The sequence below is a fragment of the Lytechinus variegatus genome, chromosome 5 (genome assembly GCF_018143015.1).
Source record: "Lytechinus variegatus isolate NC3 chromosome 5, Lvar_3.0, whole genome shotgun sequence".
Classification (NCBI taxonomy): domain Eukaryota; kingdom Metazoa; phylum Echinodermata; class Echinoidea; order Temnopleuroida; family Toxopneustidae; genus Lytechinus; species Lytechinus variegatus.
The window spans coordinates 13,135,294-13,152,873 of NC_054744.1; the positions used below are offsets into that span (position 1 = coordinate 13,135,294).

Genomic DNA, 17,580 nt, shown 5'->3' on the forward strand with positions numbered 1-17,580 from the left:
AAAGCACTGTTTATGATTTAAATAAAAATCAAAATATTAATTAATCAACATGATCTAGCTTAGGTATTGGAGGGCTGACGACAACTCATTTTTACTGCTGAGTTAGCATGTCTAATTCGATTCGGGTTCATTCTTATAGTTGTGAAAGAAAAATGTTCCAGCTTTATTTGCAGAGAATTTATCTTCTGAAGTGCTTCAAAAGAATGATTTCTAGATCAATAGATATCAAATTCATTGAATCAAGCCAGGAATAAGCGTAAGACTGTGCTATCTCATATGCAATGAACAAGTAAACCAAAATGAATGTCTAGTTATTGACGAAATAATTTTATGTCACTTGCATCAGATTCACATAAAAGTAAATGTATGTATGGATGGAATTTGTGAAAACCAAAAATCATCGAGAAATAGCTACTGCTATTAAATATATTTCAATATAATTCAATAGCATTCGATTAATTCTAAAAAAAAGTAACTTTATCTTAAAAATAAAATAACATTTTCAAATATATATGTGTAATAAAATAAATCAAATCAAAATCAAATGAAATGTGTGAACATAAATCAAATTGTGTCTTAGAATGTTGTTAAAGATACTGCATTATAATCACAATTATAATTTAAAACAGATTGCAGTTGGGTAACATGTGGGATTTGAACCTCTGGAAGACTATATCCATACTTTTGAATTTTGTTGTATGTTGGTATGATAAAAGTTACAAATATATTTTTCTTTCGAAATAAAAAAAATATTACATGTTATCAATAGTCATCTGTAACTGACATCGGTCCTATTAATACCTTGTACTTTATGTCACTTTTATCATGAATTTTGATTTTTTTCATTTTTACACAAGTTATGAAAATAAAGATTTTGGAAGGATGTAGGGCAATGGCATTTACATTTTTAATAAAATACAAATACATGTCGTTACCTATACCTAATACTTTTAAAAATTGTTTAAAAACTGCGCTAGATCACTTTATACAAACGCGAGTGAAGGTTGTATTTGGAAAGGGAATGTCAATGCACTGTTGAGTATACAAAATGTGTGCCCTTGAACCTCACATTACAATTCCAAAAGAAAATTGAGGTGAAAAAAGGGACTGTCAATATAAGAGAGCAAATCAGAACAGAAATGCCGCATTTAGAAATATACAAACCAGGGCAGGGGAAATGGGAGAGAGGTATAGAGAACATGGTACTTTCGGGGGGGGGCGTTTCCTTGGAGGGTAAAGAAGTTGAAAGGAAGAGACAGAAACCAAAAATGAACCACAAAATTTGACAGAAATACAGATATCCGGTTGCGCATGTTGCGAAGGAGTATGGATAGTTGTGTAGGTGTGTGTGTGAGAGAGTTGTGACGTGTGTGTGTGGGGGGGTAGTGATTGAACGAAACAAAATACCCCCTACAGTTTAACTGTGTAGCTCTACCGCCCCGGCTGCACATATTGACAGACGATGATGATATTTGACATGTACCAATTTGTGCCCTTGTGAATTTCTGAATCGAAAGTCTAGCATAAAGATGCTCAGGTTTTGAGCCCAGACCAGGAAAGGGGTTCAATAGACACCGCTCCTGCACGTTCGTGTATGTCAACTCTATATTTAAGCTCTTCAGCATAAATGCAGGTGTGTTCGACTTCGAGCCCCGGGGTGGAAAACATGGCCATGGAATAGGTCTAGCCATACGATGCTTAGTTAGGGAAATTATTTTCCCACCATACACTTCACTACAATTACATGAATTTAATGATAACTGTAAATAAATTTAAATATATATATATATATATAATATTATTTATATGCAATTATAAAATAACCAACATTTGAGACGAGCATTCAGCAACTCGACTACGTTTTGAAATATTATGATCTAGAATCATAATATCTATGGCCGGCATTTTGCGTTGGAAAAGACACTTGCCCTTATCATAATTTTAATTGGTGATCGATCGATCTTTTTGTACCTACATGTATACATATGTAGGCCTATATATATATATTTTTTATTCTACTTCACCAGCGGACATGGCACTGCACTGTATACATGGGTTTTGATGCATGATGCCGTTTTTCTTACCTAAGTAGCTTCAAATAATGGGGAAAAGGAGATCATGCAGGAATGTGAAATACATGGGGCATTTCAAACCAATACAGCAATGATTTTTGTATAAAAAAAAAGTCAGTTGCTTACCTTCTCTTCTCATGCCCATCTTGAGGCACTTTTTAAGTCTGCAGTACTGGCATTGATTCCGATGGTGTTGATCAATTGGACAATTCCGATTAGCACGACAAGAGTAGGTGAGGTTTCGTCGGACGCTCCTTTTGAAGAAACTTTTACAACCTTCGCAGGTAAACTGACCATAATGCTTTCCACTACTTTTATCGTGACAAACTACGCACTCGATATGCTGTGAGTTGTTATTGTTATTGGAAGTGACATTACTACCCGAGTCCGAGCCCGATTGCGGGCCATTCTGCGCTGCTCCCCCGCCACCCTGGCTCCCTGGTCCTGTCTGTGTTGGTGTGGCTGGTGTTTGCTGCGGCGTGGCAGCTTGCAATGCCCCTGAAGGTGGTGGGGGTCCAATAGGGGCTTGTGGGGGTTGTTGTGCCTGTGGTGGTGGAGGTCCGGCCGCTGAATGCGGGGGCTGTGGCTGTGGTGGAGGTGGCGGCAACCGCAGTGGTCCTGTGTCCGCATAATGATCCGTGTCTGGTGGGCAGGGATCAAGAGGTGAAGGTTCGAGCCCTGTCTGCTGCGGTGGTCCATGGTGCTTGTCAGCGGTGAGGTGGTCCTCATTCCTCCATGAATTGACTGCCATCGACATACTGCGATGGCGTTGAGGGAATCGATCACCGGCTGGTAGAAAGAGTCAACAAGACAGAGGAAAAAGGAAAAGAAAACCGGGTTAACTCGCTGACCTACGCATGACAACATTTAACCACATAACTTTACAACTCCTGAGGTGGTAGACAGTAATATTGATACACGTTGACATTGACGACAATCTCCCGCGCGCGATGGACTACGATAACGCACTGTTTCTGAACTAAGTTTTCGTGTTCGCGGGTCAAATTGAAGGGCAGGGTCGGCTAACCTAGCGGGGTGCGGTGGCACGACCTGATGCTCTAACTTCTAACCTCAGAGTGGCAACCTGAAGCGCTAGAGAGGTGAGCCAATGCGCCCCTGTGTGACTCGCCTGCTCAGCAGAGCGGAGTAATCGCAGCTAAACGGGGGCGTGAGCTCTTGTCTGTGTATGTGAACTTTGACACCAGCCGCTCAAACTGCATCGTTTCCATGACACCCACTGCCTTATATGGCAGGTGGTGTCACCGAAGTTCACGGGGTATCTTAGTGACTGGTGTTTAGATGGAAAGCTTACTACGGTATTTCTTACACAGGCGCTGAAATGGGCAAAAAGACACACTCTCTTCGATTTAGAGCTTCCTGATTGGCGATTCAGTAAGTATTTACTCTTATGTGACGTAGAACTTCGCTAGTATTTCAACCAATCATGCAATGGCACTCAGTATTGTGGATATATGTGACTCAAACAGATAGCCCTTTCCCTTATAAATCAAAATTCATTTTATCTGGATATTTCTGTTGGACTATACATTTGAGCTTCCTTACTTTGCGTAAAAAGTCACGTCTGTTAGATAGGTATATACTTGGAATATCGCATAGCTTGATAAGCTGATGAATTTCATTAAAAGTAAACGACTCACATAGAGGCAGTATTTTTTTTTCAATATGCTAATTTGTTCAATTCGCTTTTGAATTAACTCCATAGGATTACAAGATACAATACATATTGACAATGTCTAACAATCCCGGGGTAAAATAGGCTATACATCGCTTTTCACACTTTCAAGAGATATTTTTTTTTAAACTGCTTAAAAGAGACTTCTAAAATGTGCCAATGTTTAAAGATATTGTTTACTTATGATTAACGTTTTATTACAGACCTACTACAATACAATGGAATACACATTTGAGTGCTTTATTAAAGCATGGACGTAAAGATAGCCATGTGACTGAATTTAGGTTACTTCGTGATATTTATCTTCATTTAAAGCAAACAGTGTGCATAATGTGATACTATGTGATATTGAATGTGATTTTGTAAAAGACATTCATAAAGTCAAATATTTCGACCATGCTATGTACATAACGATGTGTACATATTCGAAGTGGATGAATAGTACATCAACGATAATTCAAGCTTGAATTGTAATACTAATTAATCGGGGAATTTTTATGATTTATATAATAAAAGGGCGGGAGACTGTAAGCGTTTCGATGAATATTCATGTGAATTATGCATCACCTCTGTTGTCGTGATTACTTTGCCAAAAGACATTTGATGTGGCTGTGCATGGTGTAGGACCCTGGATCCCAGGTTGATCTTTGGCTCTTCAGTAAATACACCCCGTGATCTATTATGGCATTCGGTTCAGACCCTGTTATACTCTCTAGATCCAAGTTCAAGTGCATCTTTATCTTCTTCAAATAATGGCCTCGACTAGTATGGCCTTTTGCCCCCTGTCTGCCTTGTATTACAGTAGTTATTACTTAAAGATACGAAGCAATGCCTTTGCATCGAGTAAAATTGTAGAACTATCCAACACTAAAAACTTCGAAAATAAAATATATTTGTTTTAAAGATTTAGGCATAGCCGTTCGCATGGCATTGACATTATTTTTTTGGGGAAACCTTGCAAATGAAAAAATTTAATCACCTTTTAATGTCATACTTCACGAAACTGATTCGTGATGAGAACCCCAATGGAGTTATATTGTCGAATTTCCAAATCATATTTGTGGATACTGTTTATTAGTCACCGTGACTATTTAATGCATCATAGTAAAAGGCAAATACGCATGAACATGCAATAAGCCACTCACCCCAACTCCATAAAATAAGATACTTGGATGTCACATGTTAATCTTCTTAGATCATAGTGTATTACCAGTAATGCTACACTCTTAAAATGTTGGGTAACATACTATCCACACAACAATTGGTTAAAAACTTTATCTGACTCTGGGTAGTTTTCAACCAATACTGTGTACTTTTCACCCAAAGCACATATTATTGGTTTAAAACTACCCAGAATTTGATTAAGTTTTAAACCAATTATTGTTGTGAGGACAGTAGGTTTCCAAACATTTTCAAGAGTGTATATATCCAATTAAAATAAATGAAGACAGTGCTCTATAGAAAGATAGTACAATACATGATTATACAAAGTTCAATTTCGAGTCATCGATGGTGAAAAGGAAAAAGGGTACCATTAAATCGAAAGTTCACAAGTGAGGCAAAATCTGGTATTCGCCCTCGCCCTCGCCCCCACCCCAACCCACCCCCTCCATCCTAAAGTGGGCAAAAATAGGACATCTTCCTGTTTTCCTTTTCTAAATCAAATCGTAATTGCCAGGGATAATAAACTGATCAATATTTGTGATCAGCTTAAGTTGTGAGTGGGAATAGAAATATATGCTTTGGCCCCCTTTTTAAAATTCATAGCCAGCTTACTTTCCAAGCCCCTCTAACCATGCCGTGATAATGGCTTCCCAATAATCGTATTTCAAATTGAATTGTTTAGTATCCGGTATTCTTATAGGGCGCAGCACGGCTCATGAAATAGAAATATAATTCGTAAATCCATATTTTAAAACTTATTACTAGTGTCTTTACGATGATTTTCTTTAATGATCTTTGCATTCATTAACATGCATGAGTATTTGTTTCCGTTTCGCCGGCAAAGCAGAGCGAGACTGTAGGCGCTGCTTGTCCGACGGCGTCGGCGGCGGCGTCATCAACATAAAATCTTAACATAAGGTTAAGTTTATGAAATTACATCGCAATTTAGAAAGTATGTGTCTAGTTTATGAAACTAGGACATAAGGGTAATAAACTATTACTGAACATCCTGCTTTTGTTTCAGGTCACATGACCAAGGTCAAAGGTCATTTAGGGTCAATGAGCTTTGAGCTTGTTGGGGGTATTTGTTGAATTTCCATCATAACTTTCAATGTTTATGGAGCTAGTTCATAAAACTTTGACATAAGAGTAATTAAGTATCGCTGAATATCCTGTGCGAGTTTCAGGTCACTTCACCAAAGTCAAAGGTCATTTAGGGTCAATGAACTTGAGTCATATTGGGGGTATTTGTTGAATTACCATCGTAACTTTGAAAGTTAATGGGTCTAGTTCATAAACCTTGGACATAAGAGTAATCAAGTATCACTGAACATCCTGTGCGAGTTTCAGGTCACATGATCAAGGTCGAAGGTCATTTAAGGTCCATGGACTTTGGCCATGTTGTAGGTAGTTGTTGAATTGCCTTCATAACTTTAAAAGTTTATGGATATAATTAATGAAATGTGGACGTAGGGGTAATCCAGTATCATTGCTCATCTTGCACAAGTCGTAGGTCACTTGATCAAGGGTCAATGAACGTAGTAGCATATTATTATATGAACAGTGTTTTTGTGAATAATTATTTAATAGTCATTTTCAAAGTAAGCACTGCTGCTATATTGAAGCGCGTATTGTAGGCTAGACTGCCAGAAGCGCTACTTGTTAATTAATCGAAGCCTTATCTTTTCACATCAGTCTTTTGCTCCTAATTTTTTATTATAAAAAAAAATCGTTGATGCTGACCAGATAACACTGTGCATTCATTTGTCAAATATCTAATTTGTATCTTCAATGAAATTATTTTAACACATATAAATCGGACATCAAGTGTATGTTTGAATAGCAATCACATATCCATGGAATTCGTATTTCTGATCAATTTCGATATTCATCGAACCGCATCAATTTATTAAGTTTCCACGAGGCTGATAATGGCAGAATGATACCGAGAGTTACATTCCCTCGAAAATTGCCCCCAAATCGGGCAGAATAGTCAAAATTTGGGGAAACGCCCCTCATTTCCGGATAATATTAAACACATTTGTAAACGCTTAGAAGTAGAGCAAGTGCTGTACGTTTATCATCTTTATCATCGTTCCCTTCACGTCCTGGTTATTACATCAAATTTCATGAAAAACATATATATGTCAGGAACGCCCCTCTCGTCATCGCCCCGCCCCTCTAGCTGGAGTTGGTCATACCATGGATGTGGACCTACCAAACATGAAGCACATACCAGACGCAGTGGAGGATTACAGAGTGCCTGCCTACCAGAAGGTCATGAAGGATTATTTTATAAAACCCCAACCCTTTCCAGGGCCGAAGCTTGTTTGGATTCGACCAATTCCCCTCCACCCCATCGCCTGCATCAGTCTGCCATTTATTAAGAGAAGCAAAGGGATACTAGCGACCTACATTCCTACTTTCGTCTCCCTATCCTTTGTGTTTTCATTCAATAACGCATAGGCCTAGGCTTACATGCAATTATTGTTTTCAGTGTGGTCTCCTTCAAACAACTAGCAATTTACGATTTTTCCGAAACATTTTATGATTAGCTAATTTTGAGCAAATTATAGTATCTAAGTGCAGCAAAATGAAAATGCCTGAAGTAAAGTTCCCCTGGCTTCATGCACTCACATGCCTTAACACATGACACCCACACAGATAAGCACGCACATACACGCATCATGACAAACTCACAAACACAGTGATAATTATCGATGGTAAGTTCAATAGAAGAGGGGGTGGTAAGAACACTTGATATTATCGGAGCCTTTCTTGTACTAAATGAGATAGATACCGCAAATCTTCCCTGAATTAGGATGAACTTTATACAATTCTAATCAAATCATAACGAATAAATGATTTTTGCATTCAAATTAATGAACGTAAACGACGGCGGTAACAAGTCTAAGAGATCGAATTTCAACTTCGGCTGATGTGAAAATAACTTATTGAGAAAATAATTTAACACAATGCAAACAAAAGAAACGAGATGACTGAAGATATTTTAATGTTGAAAGCGACTGATATAACGTAGAATTTGTCTTTTTGTTCTTCAATCTTTTCGGATAAGAAAAACTATAGGCCTACTGTTTTCCACGCGAGAATAATTTTATTCTAAAGTAAATTTCTAGGAACGCGAGGGACACCCCACCTATTCTAAACTATTAAGATTCCTCATCTTTTAGGTGGTACTAAAGGAACGAGTAACGTTTCCCTAGAGTTACTATTTTATTTTTGGATACCTTAAGGCGCACTATTGTAAGACTTATGAAAAAAAAACCCACCTGTCTGACAAGTTTAAGTTGTTTTTTTTATTACAAAATATATCGTTGATATTGTAATGCCGTTTTTTTCTCGTAAAGATTAAACTTGTAGTATAGGGCTATAGTGTAATGGTAAATACACAAAGGACTGATAGGTGGCAACCCTCGTTTTTATTACGACATATGGAAACCTCCGTATATACATATATATATATAAAGCAAAATACAATGTGAATAAAACAACCGTAGATAGAATATATATATATATATTATCTACGGTATATATATATATATATATATATATATACATTTTCTCGTTTTCCAGGACGGGAAGTTTATTCCAAATCGGGATAAAACAATATGGAAGCCTTTTTCGGAATATCCTGCGAAATACAAACTAGCTAGCTAGGATCACACACTCGCCCACGAGCTTCAATGAACATGAACTTCCTTAGATGATACAGCTAAATATAAATGTAAAACAATCTTAGGGACATTATTATTTTCCCTAAATCGGTGAACAAAAATGTGTGGCTTTTTTATTCGTCGTGCCCACAAGATAATCCTGCTCGTTTTCCCCTGCGCACACGGCTTACCAGCTGAACGTGTATCGGAAAGGAAAGTGGCCTTCGATATTTTATTTTCCTCCATGTAAATTCGGTAATACCGACTCGGCGGTCCCATAGCGTTGGAGAGGGTAAACTTTTTTTTCGACATGCCTCTCTTTCCACGAGTTTAGATGATAGAGCCCTGGTTTTGGAATGGGACACCGACCAACAAGAGGAGTCGGAGTTTTGTTTCCCATCCCCTATTCTCATCTTATGATCTCACTTAAATCTCCACATCGAAACGGCTCAACGTCTCCATCGTAAGCAAGATGCAAACATTAGATTTCTATTATTAATATGATTATCCACTTAATATGTTCGAAGAAGGAAAGAATACATAGTAGGATTCATTACGCTCGTGTAAACCACCTTCCGCCTTTTACATCTTAATAAGATTTTCCTGAAGTTAAAGTATTTAATCTACCATTCATTCGATGGGCATCGATCTGTTATAAAATTGTATGCTTCTATCCACCAACAATAATTATCTTCAAAAGGAGTATACCATGTGAAATTAATTACAATGAAGCAGATTAAAATGGAGAATTTAATTCACATTTATGACTTACTATTTTACATACCCCTGAACTTGGAAGCTAAGGCTGATGCTTAGAAAGTTGAAATGCACTTTACCTTCCTCTCTTTTGTGAAGGTTGGTTTATTCAGAGAATCCCTTGCTTTTTTCATGGTATTTAAATCTAAAACAATGAATTATTATTAACAATTCATATTATACCAACGTATTATATGAATCATTAGGCCTTCGGCTCATTAGATTGATTATTAAAGCTTTTAGAAATGATAGCCAAGTTTAATTTTATAATCTTATTGGCAGAATCATTTTACTATATAAAAGGTAAAGAATATTCTAAACGAGGTGCAAAATTCTTATTATGTATCTATATGTCAACACAGGCAAGTATCATGCCGGTGACGTCATTAAACGACAAATTAAGTTCTCGAAGTGATAGTATTAATGGTATGGATAAACTTCCTATATTTATTAAGAAATTTTAAAATGAACATTATTTTTTACCATACTCCCTTACGGAAATGAAAGAGAGAAACAAGAACACCTTTCATAACTAGTAATTGTCATTTGCCTTGCCGTACGTTTTGTGTACTGTGTGTTATTTGATTTATGCCGCAAATAAAAAATTAGCAATAGTGACACATTTTTTTTTCTTTTAGGCGACAGTTTAAGGGTATGAGGGGTGAAAAAAATGAGTCAAATCGATATAAACATTTTTTATTGTATTATTATGGAATTCATTAAAATACACATCTTCATATATTAAAAAAAAATATGTATGAGGAACAAGTGTAGGCATTTCGTATCGTCCCAGAGGCTCTCGGTGGCAACATATAGGCCTAAACACTAGGATTTGAAGAGATGAATTCTATTCAGAGTACAAATACGAACAAATACGAATTTCTGCACAATGTTATCCATTGCCAACGATGAATATATCACAATTTGATATCTCCTTGGTATAAACGCTTTTGGGGGCAATCGGAACACGGAGATGCTAAAGATTATGTCTGCCTCGAATTGCAAAGCCCTCTTCCCCACGGGTCACCAGTGGTATTCGAAGGGTGCTGTGCTGTTTTACTTTCATCTCCCCTTTGGAAAATCAGAAATCCAAATCTTAAAATCCCACTTCGAATATATCCTCATATTGAGAGGAAAGGGTAACTCCCATAGCCCGTCCATCTTAAACATGGACCCTTCTTCGTAGGGTCCATGGTTGGAACTTGGTAATGTTGGCTCCATATCATGTCATAGGTTTTGTGTTTTATCTAAAACTATCTTCCAAATGCGTTTTATATGGTAGAACTCTGATGGAGATACCAACATTCTCTAAATTCGTGCTCCGTTGATTCACCATTTCATACGGATTATGAAATATCATTTCAAAGATTAATGCACTCTCATACAATATTCGAAAGATAACTTTGCTCAGTTTTAAAAGAGTTACAGGACGTTCGTAATTCTCTTACAGAGAAAGAATTCTGAATCATACGACTCTATAGGCCTACAGGTTTGAATTGAAATGTAACATATTTTACTGTTTTTTTTTAAATGAATGAAATAAAATATGGTAGGCCTATACATGGCACATAACGATAGACGTACACATCCAAACACTCATTCCAAATGGACATCGGGCCGACATCAAGATCATGATAATGTTGCATGATTTTTATTATCTTATTATCATTAATTTGAGCCCTCCACATGCTACACTGTCAAAAAAAACTGACTTTACAGAAAAAAGGAAAGAAGATTTTGCAAAAAGCAATAACATAATCATTCTGTAAATTCATAAAACATGATTTTTTTTCTGCAATTTAACAGAACAGTTCTGTTTAAAAAGGTGAAAAGGGTGTATTATTAAAGAAAACTTGTAAGGTTCCATACACCAAATACCAATTTCCTGTAAGAGTACAGGTGTTTTCGAGACTCTGCTGCAGGATCTTATTTTATTTCAAGGATGAATTTTCTAACAGTGTATTTATTAATCATTAATGATAATTAATATAAAAACGAACATTCCCCTTTGACAACATAATATACATGATGCATATACAAGTTACACTCTTTTCTCACTTACGTAAACAAATAGCGATTGCAGTAACAGCCATTTTCATCAGAAATCATTACACACGCCTATTTTCTTATCCAAATGTCCAAATATTACTAGATTATCTTCTGCTCTACCATTTCATACCTAAAAAGATTATCATTCAACTTCTACAGATATAACTATTGCTTAATTACATAACATCAGAGATAAGTGTTTTATTCATATTCTCTTCAATTCCGAACCAAAAATATTCTCCTCCAAAAAATAAATTCATACCTGGGTATGACTGAGAATCCATCTGATATCTTGACTTATTTTACACTGATAGAAAAAATGTACAACATCCTCCATTTCTTTTCTACTGAAGAAGAAATGGGTGATAAATGATGATGAATGGTGAGTACAAATTTCTCACACAGATGTATACTAAAATGTAATTTGTATTTGTCAGAGCCGCCTATCCAAACCATGGTGTAATGACAGAGAATGCACAAAACGTTGGCACATTAATTTTTGTTTCGCGCAATCAGAAACGCTGACTTCCCCCGCATAAAATCGATCATAAGCAATTTTTGACCTTGAGCTAGATTTGAATGAAATTATAATTTCAATGGTAAGACTGATGCAGAGCGAGCGGGGTCAATCGCCGGAGAGTATTAGTCTATCTTCGAAGCTTTACATACATTTTCAAGTTCATGATATAGATCACTTAGATGAAGTCACGAGGTCTATCAATTCCCCTTATTTTATAGTTAATGAGTATTCGCTCTGTGATATTTACGGAGAAAGAAATTCACAACTCACGATTTTTTAAAACGGGAAGTAAACTAATTGCGACTGGAATAAGGTAATGTTTCACACGACCCACATATTCCGTAAGCAGTCGGTACTTTCCCGTTTACTGGTTTGTTTTGTACTTATTTGGAAGTGGTTAATCAAGCAAAGAAAATTGCCATTAATTGTAGATTCATCGTTTGTCACTTTCATCTGACATTTGATGCTTCCCATAATGCAGGATAAAAATATTTTCTTCTAATCAGATCAGCTACTTGCATCTCCGAGATCTATTTAGGGATGTTAATTCGGCTTGCATTATCCGTGCATAAATGTAATGAACCGAACATTGTTCTTTACATTCATAATCATCATAAAATTACTACACATCGTGTTTGTACTTTTCATATTGCTAATGCATGCGAAACATTACAATTTGAACAGAGAGAACTTATTGGATTGTTCTTTATTAGAAGTATGCTTTGTTTCTACTTAATAGCATTCGTTTTTGTTCATATCTTATTTCTTTAAAGGACAAGTCCACCCCAACAAAAACTTGATTTGAATAAAAAGAGAAAAATTCAACAAGCACAACACTGAAAATTTCATCAAAATCGGATGTAAAATAAGAAAGTTATGGCATTTTAAAGTTTCGCTTATTTTCAACAAAATAGTTATATGAACGAGCCAGTTACATCCAAATGAGAGAGTTGATGACATCACTCATTCACTATTTCTTTTGTATTTTATTATATGAAATATTTTTATTTTCTCGTCATTGTCATGTAAAATGAAGTTTCATTCCTCCCTAAACACGTGGAATTCCATTATTTTAACATTTTGTGCTTCAGGCAAGGAGGTCCTAATTGTCAAATTCGTAAAAATTGAAATATTGTATAATTCAAACAATAAAAAAACAAAAGAAATAGTGAGTGAGTGACATCATCGACTCTCTCATTTAGATGTAACTGGCTCGTTTATATAACTACTTTGTTAAAAATAAGCGAAACTTTGAAATGTCATAACTTTATTTTACATCCGATTTTGATGAAATTTTCAGCATTGTGCTAGTCTGATTTTTCTCTATTAATTCAAATCAACATTTTTCTGAGGTGGACTTGACCTTTAAATAACGGCTCAACGTTCACCATCATTATGTATTTGCAACTACTTACATGAATGTATGGGGGCAGTTCTACGGTTACGGAGTGACATTCAGAAGCAACATTTTTGCATTCAGACAAAGATATCACCCATATTTGAATAGTTATTTGCAAGGAAATGGTACCTGACAGCAGATGAAACCCACTTTTCAAAATAATAAAATGCATTATTTTGATCCACTGAATTAATGAGATATGAATATTCATAATCATGGTTACGGAGTGGCGCAAAATGGACATGCATATTTGAGGAGAAAACATATTGCTCAATCTCTGTGAATCTTGAATTGCTATCATAATTTTGATTTATTGATTGGATTCTATGTTGTTCTGGCTTTAATATGCTGCATTACATTACAAAATTGGTGAATTATTTCATTAATTACAACTTAAAACGTAAACCCATTCCTGGTTACGGAGTGACATGAGAAATATCCACTCATAAAACAACATAAAATGAACTTATATTTTAAAATTTTTGTTTGATATGATGTAAAATGATGACCTTCAAATTATCCAAAACAAAATTTCACAAAACAAGCAATAGTTTTCTGTTAAATTGAAATTAAGTAAAAAAACAATTTATGTAGTCCCATGTATAGAATTTCTTGTCTGGTTCCGATTCTCCTATAAGGAGATGCGTAAGAAAAAAAATTGTGGCTAATTATGCTCCCCTTTTGTATTTAGGAAATTCCATATGAGTTTTGATAGAAAAAATTGATCCAGATTTGAAATAGAGCCAATACAAATTTTTGGAAAATGTCCGCTTTTGCTTGGAATTGCCCGTTGTCATTTATTTTGCTTATATTCATTTTCAATTATCATCCTCATTAAAATCATATGTTCGTATCTATCAGTATAACCTTTATATTGTCTTTTAATACTTTTATTATTTCTAGTATTGTTACTATTATAAAAAAAAAAGAAATCAGTATATGTACACCCTCCCCCCACCTGAGAGCCATAATCAAAATTTGTAATGTAAAAGTGTCGTTCTTACACAGTTTTTGCTTGGCAAATTTTACATGGACGAAATATGACCTTCAACTTTGACTGATTTTTTTTTAATATTCATATATATTTATAGTTGAGGCCAGAAATTTACATAAGCCCAGGAAATTCATAGAGAATTTGACACTTGCCAAACATCATAAAATTTAGTATATCTTATAAAATGTGCTATCATGAAGAATTTGAAATCAAAGAAATGAGTATGTCATGCCCCTCCATCACATTGCATTGTCATCAGGAGCTGAAAAATATTGAAGTGTCATTTTATTCCCCAAAAATCTTCATATTTTAGACAAATTAAAAATAAAGACAAAAACATTTCATATTTATGCTTGTTACTTCTCAACACAACTATTTCAGACTACACTTTTTTGTTCAGTGGTGACATATCATGATAGAAAATATAATATAAATCATAGATTTGACATTTTTATATATTTCTATAAAACAATGTTTGAAAATATAATAACATATTGATAGAAAACACGAATGGCACGAATATTACCTTTTTTCTCTAAAGAAAATTCCATCTGAAATATACTTTAACCCCAACGGCAGCTTAATATGCTCTTTCATTTGATACCAAATTTGTCATGGTAGTATTCATAAGAAATGGTAAATTTTACGATGTTTGGCAAGCGAACAAATTTAACTGAATTCCATGGGTGTGTGTAAGCTTTTTGCCTCAACTGTGTGTATATATATATATATATATATATATATATATATATATAGCCTATATATTAACTTGATTACAAAAATGAAAATATAAACCTATGGATGCTCTAATGAAATTCTTTCATCAGATCAAAGTGCAAAAACATTTCTCTTCTGGGTATGACCATGGTCGAAGTCCCGGGTCAGTTTACCGTTCAGTTATGTCAAAACAGGCGGATTGATATACTTTTATAATGAAATAATTTTGTTTTTAGGATTTAAAACATTTTCAGGCATTTTCAGTTGAGGGGATGGGTATTGACAACATTAATAATCAGATGCTTGTATTGGGTAATTTTGTATAACGTGTTTGTTTACCACTGTTTCTGAGAGATTGGCATGATTAATTCATCTCTCTTCATAAACTCATTTAAATAACAAGTATTCACATTTCTGACATAGATGCTTGTTCCACGACATGTCATTTCAATTATTTATCTTCATAAGAGAAGAATGTGAACATACAGAATAGGCTGAATATATTTCATAGCAAAATATTATGTGGATATAAAATGAAATGATTTTTATATATTTACTACTTAATATACATGTACACACACACCTACAAGCGCCCCCACACACGCACCCTCACACACACCCACATATATATATATATGTATATATAAATATATATATATATATATATATATATATATGTTGTGTTGTGTGTGTGGTGTATGTGTGAATGTGTATATGTATACATATATGCTTTGTTTGTTTCTAAGAATATAGGCCTGATGAAAGCCAGATGAACGGCCGAAAGCTTTTCGAATTAAATATGTTCCTAAATACATCGAGATCATGTCAATACATTATTCGAATCGGCATTATTGCTCTGTTCAAAGTATTATTGTATATATAGACTTTTTATACACTCTTTTGTAACTAATCAATCGATTCAACTAGGCCTACTACTATTATAAAAAAAACGATAACTATAATTTCCTATAAAACAATCATTTGCACTCAAGGTGTGTTTTCAATTTTCCATCTCTATGGTTTTAAGGCTTATTTAGAAAAATATAAGAATGATTCAATGGTTTTACGTTAGAAACATTGGATAAAAATATTATTGACTTTTTTTTCTAACGAACGATCATCAGGATGAACAAATATTTATTTCACCCCCACCCCATCATAAACGGTAGAATGAAAATAAATTGGTTTGTTGAAATCATTTTTTTTTCAACTAAATTGAAACACACACAAAAAAAATCTTTAGAAAACATACCATGTAGAACCATGAAGATGAAGAATCTCGACGATTTTTTTTCCTCAATAAAACGATTGCACTCTCTCCCCTCTTCGTTATCGGTGATTGGTTTAGCGTTCTGTATTTTCTTATCAAAATCCGAGAAATTTCATCATAAATGCTCGACAGAACTACAGCTCATTCAATCATCTACAACTGCTTGCTCTAAAATTCCTTCTTATTTTTGTGTCTTCCCTGTCCAATTTTCCGCTTGTTGATTATGTTACCACGTTGGTTTACCGGCATACTAGCATGTACAATCTAAATACCAATCTTGTCCACTAAACGATACTAGCAGATTGCCCTTAGATGACCGATAGCTGAAGGTTAAGCTTCCCCCGTGAACGTACTGGAACCAAACACAAGGAAGGCGACTGACTGAAGCAGGTTGGTCGTGGGGAAAGCTAATGCAGGGTTTGGAGATGTTTTTGTTACTGACAGTGCGCCACGCGACATGTCATGAGGAGCAGACGACACAATGTTTATAACGGTGGCGGTAATGACTGAAATTTGTGTACGCCACAGTACGGCGCGCTAATCAGTTAACGAATGGATGCACGTAATCAGATAGCAGACGAGCAGCTTGCAGCTTTGATTGGTTCGCAGGGGGTATAGACCCCTGAGCGTAGTCTTTTTTGTGGACGGTCAGTCTTTGTTGGCCCAATACACGATCGTGATGCACGGGGATGTCCAATTTTGATTGGGCAATGGAATGTGATAGATTTCAACGGCACCGTGGAAGGGCTCGGGTTGCGGAGGGAGAGCGATATTTGATATGAGTCATTTCACATTCCTGCTTGGATTCTCCGTGGTCAAGCGCTAGCTGGTATGACCATGACCTGGTTTCACCCCTCCAGACCAGCTGCGATTACGCGTTGGGGTTGACCGCAAACGAGAATGGGCACGTGCTGTCTAGCCAGCCGGCGGAACTATTACGTAACATTAGGCTTCACGGGTCAGTTCGGGACACACCACTAAGTGGGTTTGTTTACAATCGATTGACTCGATTGAGAAGAGAAAACAAAAGCGTATAAAAAGAGAGGAAGGGATATTTTTTCAGTCACCGAGGAAAGATTGCAGTGGGAACATGATGTGTGCGCGTGAGGGTGTGCCTAATTTTAAATGAGTTTCAAAAAGGTCTTTCACTCAATGTGTGTGTAATTCACAAAAAAATCATATATTAAAGACAGTCACTGAGTTACGTAAATGGTATATATTCAAATGAGATTTGGGGTTGTACCATTATGATCAAGAGTGTATGACGTGTAT

The 17,580-nt window shown here is 35.6% G+C and overlaps 1 protein-coding gene across 2 annotated transcripts in view; it reads right to left on the reverse strand.

Annotated features, from left to right (window-relative positions):
- The window catches only part of LOC121415384 (nuclear receptor subfamily 2 group F member 1-A-like), a 54,649-nt gene extending 37,656 nt beyond the window's left edge, over positions 1-16,993 (reverse strand). Inside the window, exons 1-2 of one of the 2 annotated variants that reach the window (XM_041608581.1) lie at positions 16,291-16,993; positions 2,199-2,861 (exon numbers count right to left, since the gene is read on the reverse strand). In XM_041608581.1, the coding sequence (XP_041464515.1) occupies positions 2,199-2,861; positions 16,291-16,303 (676 nt within the window). In that variant the 5' untranslated portion in view covers positions 16,304-16,993. The remainder of the gene's footprint in view (positions 1-2,198; positions 2,862-16,290) is intronic. The other variant, XM_041608582.1, reaches the window with a different exon arrangement.
- Positions 16,994-17,580: the final 587 nt, after the last annotated feature.